We start from the raw sequence: 12823 nt of genomic DNA, 5'->3' as shown, positions 1-12823 counted from the left end.
CCTACAAGGAGCACTCGGCCCTACAAGGCGCACTCGGCCCTACAAGGCGCACAGTGTCCTACAAGTAGCACGGGGCCCTATAAGGAGCACGGGGCCCTACAAGGCGGCAGCTAGCGTTAACCCTTGGTCCGCCAGCCCCACACACGACCTCCCCTTACTCTCCACTCCTATATATATATATACAGTCACACACAGGCGGGGGGGGTGGGGGGATGAGGTCGCACGTCATAGGAGGAGCAGTCATTACTAGACACACCCGGCTGACAGACATCAGCATACATATATGTATATGAGAGATGACGTCACAGGTTCGGCGGCAGTCATCATGTGACGTCATGGTCACGGGATCGGCATGTGACCGGCTGACTGCGCCGCTTCCGGGTAGGACTTCTGTAGACATGGCGGCCCCGTACAGCGAGCTGGACAACCCTTTCCAGGTACTACCGACAGCCGGGCAGATCCTCACAGCATGGAGATATGTGTATACCGGCTGAGCCTGGAGATATGTGTGTATATACCGGCTGAGCCTGGAGATATGTGTGTATATACCGGCTGAGCATGGAGATATGTGTGTATATACCGGCTGAGCCTGGAGATATATGTGTATATACCGGCTGAGCCTGGAGATATGTGTGTATATACCGGCTGAGCCTGGAGATATGTGTATATATACCGGCTGAGCCTGGAGATATATGTGTATATATACCGGCTGAGCCTGGAGATATATGTGTATATATACCGGCTGAGCCTGGAGATATGTGTATATACCGGCTGAGCCTGGAGATATGTGTATACCGGCTGAGCCTGGAGATATGTGTGTATATACCGGCTGAGCATGGAGATATGTGTGTATATACCGGCTGAGCATGGAGATATGTGTGTATATACCGGCTGAGCCTGGAGATATGTGTGTATATACCGGCTGAGCATGGAGATATATGTGTATATACCGGCTGAGCCTGGAGATATGTGTGTATATACCGGCTGAGCCTGGAGATATGTGTATATATACAGGCTGAGCCTGGAGATATATGTGTGTATATACCGGCTGAGCCTGGAGATATGTGTGTATATACCGGCTGAGCATGGAGATATATGTATACCGGCTGAGCCTGGAGATATGTGTGTATATACCGGCTGAGCCTGGAGATATGTGTGTATATACCGGCTGAGCATGGAGATATATGTGTATATACCGGCTGAGCCTGGAGATATGTGTGTATATACCGGCTGAGCATGGAGATATGTGTGTATATACCGGCTGAGCATGGAGATATATATGTATACCGGCTGAGCCTGGAGATATGTGTGTATATACCGGCTGAGCATGGAGATATGTGTGTATATACCGGCTGAGCCTGGAGATATGTGTGTATATACCGGCTGAGCATGGAGATATGTGTGTATATACCGGCTGAGCATGGAGATATATGTATACCGGCTGAGCCTGGAGATGTGTGTACAGTGGGGGAAATAATTATTTGACCCCTCACTGATTTTGTAAGTTTGTCCAATGACAAAGAAATGAAAAGTCTCCGAACAGTATCATTTCAATGGTAGGTTTATTGTAACAGTGGCAGATAGCACATCAAAAGGAAAATCGAAAAAATAACTTTAAATAAAAGATAGCAACTGATTTGCATTTCATTGAGTGAAATAAGTATTTGAACCCCTACCAACCATTAAGAGTTCTGGCTCCCACAGAGTGGTTAGACACTTCTACTCAATTAGTCACCCTCATTAAGGACACCTGTCTTAACTAGTCACCTGTATAAAAGACACCTGTCCACAGAATCAATCAATCAAGCAGACTCCAAACTCTCCAACATGGGAAAGACCAAAGAGCTGTCCAAGGATGTCAGAGACAAAATTGTAGACCTGCACAAGGCTGGAATGGGCTACAAAACCATTAGCAAGAAGCTGGGAGAGAAGGTGACAACTGTTGGTGCGATTGTTCGAAAATGGAAGGAGCACAAAATGACCATCAATCGACCTCGCTCTGGGGCTCCACGCAAGATCTCACCTCGTGGGGTGTCAATGGTTCTGAGAAAGGTGAAAAAGCATCCTAGAACTACACGGGAGGAGTTAGTTAATGACCTCAAATTAGCAGGGACCACAGTCACCAAGAAAACCATTGGAAACACATTACACCGCAATGGATTAAAATCCTGCAGGGCTCGCAAGGTCCCCCTGCTCAGGAAGGCACATGTGCAGGCCCGTCTGAAGTTTGCCAATGAACACCTGAATGATTCAGAGAGTGACTGGGAGAAGGTGCTGTGGTCTGATGAGACCAAAATAGAGCTCTTTGGCATTAACTCAACTCGCTGTGTTTGGAGGAAGAAAAATGCTGCCTATGACCCCCAAAACACCGTCCCCACCGTCAAGCATGGGGGTGGAAACATTTTGCTTTGGGGGTGTTTTTCTGCTAAGGGCACAGGACAACTTATTCGCATAAACGGGAAAATGGACGGAGCCATGTATCGTGAAATCCTGAGCGACAACCCCCTTCCCTCTGCCAGGAAACTGAAAATGGGTCGTGGATGGGTGTTCCAGCACGACAATGACCCAAAACATACAGCAAAGGCAACAAAGGAGTGGCTCAAGAAGAAGCACATTAAGGTCATGGAGTGGCCTAGTCAGTCTCCGGACCTTAATCCAATCGAAAACCTATGGAGGGAGCTCAAGCTCAGAGTTGCACAGAGACAGCCTCGAAACCTTAGGGATTTAGAGATGATCTGCAAAGAGGAGTGGACCAACATTCCTCCTAAAATGTGCGCAAACTTGGTCATCAATTACAAGAAACCTTTGACCTCTGTGCTTGCAAACAAGGGTTTTTCCACCAAGTATTAAGTCTTTTTTTGTTAGAGGGTTCAAATACTTATTTCACTCAATGAAATGCAAATCAGTTGCTATCTTTTATTTAAAGTTATTTTTTCGATTTTCCTTTTGATGTGCTATCTGCCACTGTTACAATAAACCTACCATTGAAATGATACTGTTCTGAGACTTTTCATTTCTTTGTCATTGGACAAACTTACAAAATCAGTGAGGGGTCAAATAATTATTTCCGCCACTGTATATACCGGCTGAGCATGGAGATATGTGTGTATATACCGGCTGAGCCTGGAGATATGTGTGTATATACCGGCTGAGCCTGGAGATATGTGTGTATATACCGGCTGAGCATGGAGATATGTGTGTATATACCGGCTGAGCCTGGAGATATATATGTATACCGGCTGAGCCTGGAGATATGTGTGTATATACCGGCTGAGCCTGGAGATATGTGTGTATATACCGGCTGAGCATGGAGATATGTGTGTATATACCGGCTGAGCCTGGAGATATGTGTGTATATACCGGCTGAGCATGGAGATATATGTGTATACCGGCTGAGCCTGGAGATATATGTGTATACCGGCTGAGCATGGAGATATATGTGTATATATACCGGCTGAGCCTGGAGATATATGTGTATACCGGCTGAGCATGGAGATATATGTATACCGGCTGAGCCTGGAGATATATGTGTATACCGGCTGAGCCTGGAGATATGTGTGTATACCGGCTGAGCCTGGAGATATATATGTATACCGGCTGAGCATGGAGATATGTGTATACCGGCTGAGCCTGGAGATATATGTGTATACCGGCTGAGCCTGGAGATATATGTGTATACCGGCTGAGCATGGAGATATATGTATACCGGCTGAGCCTGGAGATATATGTATACTAGTTGTCTGTACTGTCCTCTCCCGTGTTTGGGCGCTGGCTCCTCTCCCGTGTTTGGGCGCTGGCTCCTCTCCCGTGTTTGGGCGCTGGCTCCTCTCCCGTGTTTGGGCGCTGGCTCCTCTCCCGTGTTTGGGCGCTGGCTCCTCTCCCGTGTTTGGGCGCTGGCTCCTCGGCACTGTCCTCTCCTGTATTACTGGGGGCTACTTCTCTCTTTTTTTTCCTTTTATCCAGGACCCCGCGGTGACGGAGCATCGGCCCAGCAGCCAGTATGCTACGTTAGATGTCTACAATCCATTTGACAACCTCGGGGTGAGAATCATGTGGTCCAAGCGTCCACCACCTCCCCACTTGGGGCCTCTCTATTGCATTATATGCTTAGAGTTTAGTTTGAATACACGATTTATGGCTTGATGGTTTCAGGTGCCGCCTCCTTACCATGAGCCATCAGTCCAGCCAGCTGCCACTGCGCCTGCTGCAACCATCCAGCCGACTGTCAGCCCAGCTGTCAAGAAACAAAGTCCCACTGAACCCAAAAACTACGGCTCATACGGGACCCAGGTAGAGATCCGCCCAGACCTGTGATGTTGATTTGCTGCTCTTCGCATCCGTTGATGGTAATTTCTGGTGAATTTTCTAGTTCTCATCTCTTCATATTGGGTATTTGTTTCTTATATTTGAAGGACTCTACAGCTGCAGCGACAGCAGAGTTATTACGCCGCCAGGAAGAGCTGAACCGCAAGGCTGAAGAGATAGACCGGAGGGAAAGAGAACTACAGAATGCTGCGCTTGGAGGAGGAACATGTAAGAGCCCCAACTATAAGGCTCAGGGGGAACCTTGATAGAGGACAGAGGCTGGCAGAGACTGAGGATCTGGATGAGATAGAGGAAGGCTGGCAGAGACTGAGGATCTGGATGAGATAGAGGGAGGCTGGCAGAGACTGAGGATCTGGATGAGATAGAGGGAGGCTGGCAGAGACTGAGGATCTGGATGAGATAGAGGGAGGCTGGCAGAGACTGAGGATCTGGATGAGATAGAGGGAGGCTGGCAGAGACTGAGGATCTGGACAGGATGGATAGAGCACAGAGGCTGGCGGGTACGGTCTGGACAGGATGGATAGAGCACAGAGGCTGGCGGGGACAGTGAGGGTCTGGACGGGATGGATAGAGCACAGAGCTGGCGGGGACAGTGGGGGTCTGGACGGGATGGATAGAGCACAGAGGCTGGCGGGGACGGTCTGGACAGGATGGATAGAGCACAGAGGCTGGCAGGGACAGTGAGGGTCTGGACGGGATGGATAGAGCACAGAGGCTGGTGGGGACGGTGTGGACGGGATGGATAGAGCACAGAGGCTGGCGGGGACTGTGAGGGTCTGGACGGGATGGATAGAGCACAGAGGCTGGCAGGGACGGTCTGGACGGGATGGATAGAGCACAGAGACTGGCGGGGACTGTGAGGGTCTGGACGGGATGGATAGAGCACAGAGGCTGGCGGGGACAGTGAGGGTCTGGATGAGATAGAGGGAGGCTGGCAGGGACTGTGAGGGTCTGGACAGGATGGATAGAGCACAGAGGCTGGCGGGGACAGTGGGGGTCTGGACGGGATGGATAGAGCACAGAGGCTGGCGGGGACGGTCTGGACAGGATGGATAGAGCACAGAGGCTGGCGGGGACGGTCTGGACAGGATGGATAGAGCACAGAGGCTGGCGGGGACTGTGAGGGTCTGGACGGGATGGATAGAGCACAGAGGCTGGCAGGGACGGTCTGGACGGGATGGATAGAGCACAGAGACTGGCGGGGACTGTGAGGGTCTGGACGGGATGGATAGAGCACAGAGGCTGGCGGGGACAGTGAGGGTCTGGATGAGATAGAGGGAGGCTGGCAGGGACTGTGAGGGTCTGGACAGGATGGATAGAGCACAGAGGCTGGCGGGTACGGTCTGGACAGGATGGATAGAGCACAGAGGCTGGCGGGGACGGTCTGGACAGGATGGATAGAGCACAGAGGCTGGCGGGGACTGTGAGGGTCTGGACGGGATGGATAGAGCACAGAGGCTGGCGGGGACGGTGAGGGTCTGGACGGGATGGATAGAGCACAGAGGCTGGCGGGGACGGTGTGGACGGGATGGATAGAGCACAGAGGCTGGCGGGGACGGTCTGGACAGGATGGATAGAGCACAGAGGCTGGCGGGGACGGTGTGGACAGGATGGATAGAGCACAGAGGCTGGCGGGGACTGTGAGGGTCTGGACGGGATGGATAGAGCACAGAGACTGGCGGGGACTGTGAGGGTCTGGACGGGATGGATAGAGCACAGAGGCTGGCGGGGACAGTGAGGGTCTGGACGGGATGGATAGAGCACAGAGGCTGGCGGGGACAGTGGGGGTCTGGACGGGATGGATAGAGCACAGAGGCTGGTGGGGACGGTGTGGACGGGATGGATAGAGCACAGAGGCTGGCGGGGACTGTGAGGGTCTGGACGGGATGGATAGAGCACAGAGGCTGGCGGGGACGGTGAGGGTCTGGACAGGATGGATAGAGCACAGAGGCTGGCGGGGACTGTGAGGGTCTGGACGGGATGGATAGAGCACAGAGGCTGGCAGGGACGGTCTGGACAGGATGGATAGAGCACAGAGGCTGGCAGGGACAGTGAGGGTCTGGACGGGATGGATAGAGCACAGAGGCTGGTGGGGACGGTGTGGACGGGATGGATAGAGCACAGAGGCTGGCGGGGACTGTGAGGGTCTGGACGGGATGGATAGAGCACAGAGGCTGGCAGGGACGGTCTGGACGGGATGGATAGAGCACAGAGACTGGCGGGGACTGTGAGGGTCTGGACGGGATGGATAGAGCACAGAGGCTGGCGGGGACAGTGAGGGTCTGGATGAGATAGAGGGAGGCTGGCAGGGACTGTGAGGGTCTGGACAGGATGGATAGAGCACAGAGGCTGGCGGGTACGGTCTGGACAGGATGGATAGAGCACAGAGGCTGGCGGGGACGGTCTGGACAGGATGGATAGAGCACAGAGGCTGGCGGGGACTGTGAGGGTCTGGACGGGATGGATAGAGCACAGAGGCTGGCGGGGACGGTGAGGGTCTGGACGGGATGGATAGAGCACAGAGGCTGGCGGGGACGGTGTGGACGGGATGGATAGAGCACAGAGGCTGGCGGGGACGGTCTGGACAGGATGGATAGAGCACAGAGGCTGGCGGGGACGGTGTGGACAGGATGGATAGAGCACAGAGGCTGGCGGGGACTGTGAGGGTCTGGACGGGATGGATAGAGCACAGAGGCTGGCGGGGACGGTCTGGACGGGATGGATAGAGCACAGAGGCTGGCAGGGACGGTCTGGACGGGATGGATAGAGCACAGAGGCTGGCGGGGACTGTGAGGGTCTGGACGGGATGGATAGAGCACAGAGGCTGGCGGGGACAGTGAGGGTCTGGATGAGATAGAGGGAGGCTGGCAGGGACTGTGAGGGTCTGGACAGGATGGATAGAGCACAGAGGCTGGCGGGTACGGTCTGGACAGGATGGATAGAGCACAGAGGCTGGCGGGGACGGTGAGGGTCTGGACGGGATGGATAGAGCACAGAGGCTGGCGGGGACGGTGAGGGTCTGGACGGGATGGATAGAGCACAGAGGCTGGCGGGGACGGTCTGGACGGGATGGATAGAGCACAGAGGCTGGCGGGGACGGTGAGGGTCTCTACGGGATGGATAGAGCACAGAGGCTGGCGGGGACATTCTGGACGGGATGGATAGAGCACAGAGGCTGGCGGGGACGGTGAGGGTCTGGACAGGATGGATAGAGCACAGAGGCTGGCGGGGACGGTGTGGACGGGATGGATAGAGCACAGAGGCTGGCGGGGACGGTCTGGACAGGATGGATAGAGCAAAGAGGCTGGCGGGGACGGTGTGGACGGGATGGATAGAGCACAGAGGCTGGCGGGGACTGTGAGGGTCTGGACGGGATGGATAGAGCACAGAGGCTGGCGGGGACTGTGAGGGTCTGGACAGGATGGATAGAGCACAGAGGCTGGCGGGGGCGGTCTGGACAGGATGGATAGAGCACAGAGGCTGGCGGGGACTGTGAGGGTCTGGACAGGATGGATAGAGCACAGAGGCTAGCGGGGACGGTCCGGACAGGATGGATAGAGCACAGAGGCTGGCGGGGACAGTGAGGGTCTGAACGGGGTGGATAGAGCACAGAGGCTGGCGGGGACAGTCTGGACGGGATGGATAGAGCACAGAGGCTGGCGGGGACGGTGAGGGTCTGGACGGGATGGATAGAGCACAGAGGCTGGCGGGGACGGTGTGGACGGGATGGATAGAGCACAGAGGCTGGCGGGCACTGTGAGGGTCTGGACGGGATGGATAGAGCACAGAGGCTGGCGGGGACAGTGAGGGTCTGGACGGGATGGATAGAGCACAGAGGCTGGCGGGGACAGTGAGGGTCTGGACGGGATGGATAGAGCACAGAGGCTGGTGTGGACGGGATGGATAGAGCACAGAGGCTGGCGGGGACAGTGAGGGTCTGGACGGGATGGATAGAGCACAGAGGCTGGCGGGGACGGTGAGGGTCTGGACCGGATTGATAGAGCACAGAGGCTGGCGGGGACTGTGATGGTCTGGACCGGATGGATAGAGCACAGAGGCTGGCGGGGACGGTGAGGGTCTGGACGGGATGGATAGAGCACAGAGGCTGGCGGGGACGGTGAGGGTCTGGACGGGATGGATAGAGCACAGAGGCTGGCGGGGACGGTGAGGGTCTGGACGGGATGGATAGAGCACAGAGGCTGGCGGGGACGGTCTGGACGGGATGGATAGAGCACAGAGGCTGGCGGGGACGGTGAGGGTCTGGACGGGATGGATAGAGCAAAGAGGCTGGCGGGGACTGTGAGGGTCTGGACGGGATGGATAGAGCACAGAGGCTGGCGGGGACTGTGAGGGTCTGGACGGGATGGATAGAGCACAGAGGCTGGCGGGGACGGGGTGGATAGAGCACAGAGGCTGGCGGGGACATTCTGGACGGGATGGATAGAGCACAGAGGCTGGCGGGGATGGTGTGGACGGGATGGATAGAGCACAGAGGCTGGCGGGGACGGTGAGGGTCTGGACGGGATGGATAGAGCACAGAGGCTGGCGGGGACAGTCTGGACGGGATGGATAGAGCACAGAGGCTGGCGGGGACGGTGAGGGTCTGGACGGGATGGATAGAGCACAGAGGCTGGCGGGGACGGTGAGGGTCTGGACGGGATGGATAGAGCACAGAGGCTGGCGGGGACTGTGAGGGTCTGGACGGGATGGATAGAGCACAGAGGCTGGCGGGGACGGGGTGGATAGAGCACAGAGGCTGGCGGGGACATTCTGGACGGGATGGATAGAGCACAGAGGCTGGCGGGGATGGTGTGGACGGGATGGATAGAGCACAGAGGCTGGCGGGGACGGTGAGGGTCTGGACGGGATGGATAGAGCACAGAGGCTGGCGGGGACATTCTGGACGGGATGGATAGAGCACAGAGGCTGGCGGGGACTGTGATGGTCTGGACCGGATGGATAGAGCACAGAGGCTGGTGGGGACGGTGTGGACAGGATGGATAGAGCACAGAGGCTGGCGGGGACAGTGAGGGTCTGGACGGGATGGATAGAGCACAGAGGCTGGCGGGGACGGTGAGGGTCTGGACAGGATGGATAGAGCACAGAGGCTGGCGGGGACAGTGAGGGTCTGGACGGGATGGATAGAGCACAGAGGCTGGCGGGGACGGTGAGGGTCTGGACGGGATGGATAGAGCACAGAGGCTGGCGGGGACGGTGTGGACGGGATGGATAGAGCACAGAGGCTGGCGGGGACGGTGAGGGTCTGGACGGGATGGATAGAGCACAGAGGCTGGCGGGGACGGTCTGGACGGGATGGATAGAGCACAGAGGCTGGCGGGGACGGTGAGGGTCTGGACGGGATGGATAGAGCACAGAGGCTGGCGGGGACGGTGTGGACGGGATGGATAGAGCACAGAGGCTGGCGGGGACGGTGTGGACGGGATGGATAGAGCACAGAGGCTGGCGGGGACGGTGAGGGTCTGGACGGGATGGATAGAGCACAGAGGCTGGCGGGGACAGTCTGGACGGGATGGATAGAGCACAGAGGCTGGCGGGGACGGTGAGGGTCTGGACGGGATGGATAGAGCACAGAGGCTGGCGGGGACGGTGAGGGTCTGGACGGGATGGATAGAGCACAGAGGCTGGCGGGGACGGTCTGGACGGGATGGATAGAGCACAGAGGCTGGCGGGGACGGTGAGGGTCTGGAAGGGATGGATAGAGCACAGAGGCTGGCGGGGACGGTCTGGATAGAGCACAGAGGCTGGCGGGGACGGTGAGGGTCTGGACGGGATGGATAGAGCACAGAGGCTGGCGGGGACTGTGTATGCATTATGGTTGGATACTAAGGCCCCTTTCACACGAGCGAGTATTCCGCGCGGGTGCAATTTATGATACGAACGCATTGCACTCGCACTGAATCTGGACCCATTCATTTCAATGAGTCTGTGTACATGAGTGTTGGTTTTCACACATCAGTTCTGCGTTGAGTGAAAATCGCAGCATGGACCCATAGAAGTGAGTGGGCTGCGTGAAAATCGCATTGCATCCGCAAGCAAGTGCGGATGCAATGCATTTTTCACAGATGGTTGCTAAGAGATGTTGTTTGAAAAACGCATTAAATCGCGTGATAAAAACGGAATGAACTTGATTGCAAAATCACACAATTTTCACTGAACGCATCCAGACCTAGTCCGCTCGTCTGCAAGGGGGCTAAGGGTTTGTTCTGATAGTTCTGACATGAGCTGCCTGAGGTTTGGAGTAGGGGTCAGGAACTGTGCGGCCCTAGTTCTGTCAGGTAGATCTCAGGCCTCAGTCTAGATGTCATGGTCTGGTTATACACATTTGCAGTTTTCGTTGATGGAGCTCGTTCCTATGGGAGTTATTTTTTTTTATTTTTCCTCTCTTGTGTCGTCCTAGTGAGACAGAATAACTGGCCCCCGCTGCCATCTTTCTGCCCTGTGAAGCCTTGCTTCTACCAGGATATAGGTGTGGACATTCCACAGGACTTCCAGAAGACGGTGTCCATCATGTATTACCTGTGGCTTGGTGCGTGTTTAATGCATGTATGAAAGCCTGTGTTCCTGGTCTGTCTATGCTGTGCCCTTTCTCCATCTCCTTCTTGTTGCAGTCAGTGCAGGAACTCTGCTGCTGAACTTCGTGGCCTGTTTCGCCTTGTTCTGTGTAGATGCCACTGGGGCCTCTGGTTTTGGCCTGTCCATCCTCTGGGGTATCCTCTTTACACCCTGCTCATTTGTTTGCTGGTACAGACCACTGTACAAGGCTTTCAGGTAAGATGGCCTCCAGTCTAACGACACCCGAATAGTTTGCTGCATACCTGGTGCCACCCATTCCTCTGTCCTGCCACCATGCAGAGTACTGTAGAACAGTCTAAGATGTGAGGCCCCTCCACTGCCCTGGGAAGGGCCAGCAGCAATGATGTAAATCCTGTGTCCATCTGAGGACAAGTCTTAGGGCTCTTTCACATGAGCGGATGCCGTGCGGGTAATCTGCTGCGTGAGAGAGAGCTAAGCCCCGTTCCGGACAGCAGAGACACGGAGCATTAACATGATTGATAATGCTCTGTGCCCCTCTGTGACCTTTTTACTACAACTTTATCCCACTCTGATTTTGTAGTAAAAAGATCAGAGAGAGGCACGGAGCATCATCAATCATGTTAATGCTCCGTGTCTCTGCTGTCTGGAACAGGGCTTAGCTCTCTCACGCAGCAGATTACCCGCACGGGATCCGCTCGTGTGAAAGAGCCCTTAGACTGTTCTATTTGCATGGACAAGTCTGAGATATTGGCGGCCATCTCGAAAGGAATCGGGTGGAACAGGAATGGTGGCCAGGAGGTATGTAGACTGTCTTTCAGGTTTGGACTGGAGGGCGACTCCAAATGATGATGTTTTCATATTGGTAAAGAATGGCCGCCTGCATCGCTCCTGTAAGTAGGCCATGTCCCCCGCTGCTCTGATTGTTGTCTTCTCTCATCAGGAGTGACAGCTCCTTCAATTTCTTCGCCTTCTTCTTCATCTATTTTGTCCAAGATATAATGTATGTGCTGGAGGCAGTGGGGATCCCTGGCTGGGGCTTCAGGTACGGACAGTCATGTGATGATGTGAGCAGCGGACATGCGCTGCCCGCACCGGGCTGTATTAATGGTGCTGCTTTTCTCCTGTTTCTAGCGGCTGGGTCGCTGCTCTCGCTGCGCTGAAAGGCGGTTATACGGGGGTCTCTGTCTTCATGATGATAGTCGCGCTGCTCCTTACAGCAACTGCAGTCATGGGCATTGTCATGCTGAAGAGGGTGAGTTTGGGCGGCACCTCTGTATCATATATATGTATCTCTGGTGAGACACGAGCTTGGCAGTACCTCTGATTTCTCCCACAGATCCACTCCATCTACCGCCGGACCGGTGCCAGTTTCCAGAAGGCACAAGAGGAGTTTGCTGCTGGTGTGTTTTCTAATCCCACTGTGCGCACTGCAGCGACCAACGTAGCAGCCGGGGCTGCCCAAAGTGCGTTCACGCCTTAAGATGGGACGGGAGCGCCATCTGTCTGCCACATCCCTGCACTGTTGGACTGTATTGCGGCAGCTTGTTCCAGCGCTGACGTTCACCTGGGCTCGCCGCTCTTCATTAATGCTTGTGTGTCTGTATTAACACAATGTGAGCGTGACACTATGGGGGAGCGTGCGAGAGACGACTGTCTGTGGTTGTGTCATGCGTGTAACGCCACCTACCGGGACGTAACGCCTTCCCACTCAGGATTAACCCTTCTCTGCCTGTGGAGGGCTCTTTTCAGTTAAAGCCGGGTGTACCTGTGATGTTGGGAGGGAGGGGGGTGAGCATGCCTCATGTTTACATGTATGTTCTGGTAATAGGGGTAATGCATGTAGCCTCAGATTCTGTCTGGCCCACGTGATGTTGCGGAGGGGTCGGACGTGTTGACCAGCTGATGCCAAATTAAACCATTTTATTAAGCTGATGTCCTCTTT

At 55.2% G+C, this 12823-nt stretch overlaps 1 protein-coding gene across 1 annotated transcript; it reads left to right on the top strand.

The window, feature by feature from the left end:
* The first annotated feature begins 287 nt into the window (after window positions 1–287).
* SCAMP3 (secretory carrier membrane protein 3) lies at window positions 288–12813 on the top strand. The gene is made up of 9 exons (XM_040412171.1): window positions 288–437; window positions 3964–4041; window positions 4153–4290; window positions 4413–4533; window positions 10745–10873; window positions 10956–11115; window positions 11822–11923; window positions 12013–12133; window positions 12218–12813. Exons 1-9 carry the CDS (start codon window positions 297–299, stop codon window positions 12359–12361), a joined length of 1134 nt encoding a protein of 377 aa, XP_040268105.1. The 5' UTR covers window positions 288–296; the 3' UTR covers window positions 12362–12813.
* The last annotated feature ends 10 nt before the right edge of the window (window positions 12814–12823 follow it).

Source organism: Bufo bufo, chromosome 11 (assembly GCF_905171765.1).
Source record: "Bufo bufo chromosome 11, aBufBuf1.1, whole genome shotgun sequence".
In the NCBI taxonomy this organism is placed as follows: domain Eukaryota; kingdom Metazoa; phylum Chordata; class Amphibia; order Anura; family Bufonidae; genus Bufo; species Bufo bufo.
Note: the sequence above shows the minus strand (reverse complement) of the source record. Positions and strands in the feature narration are given on the sequence as shown.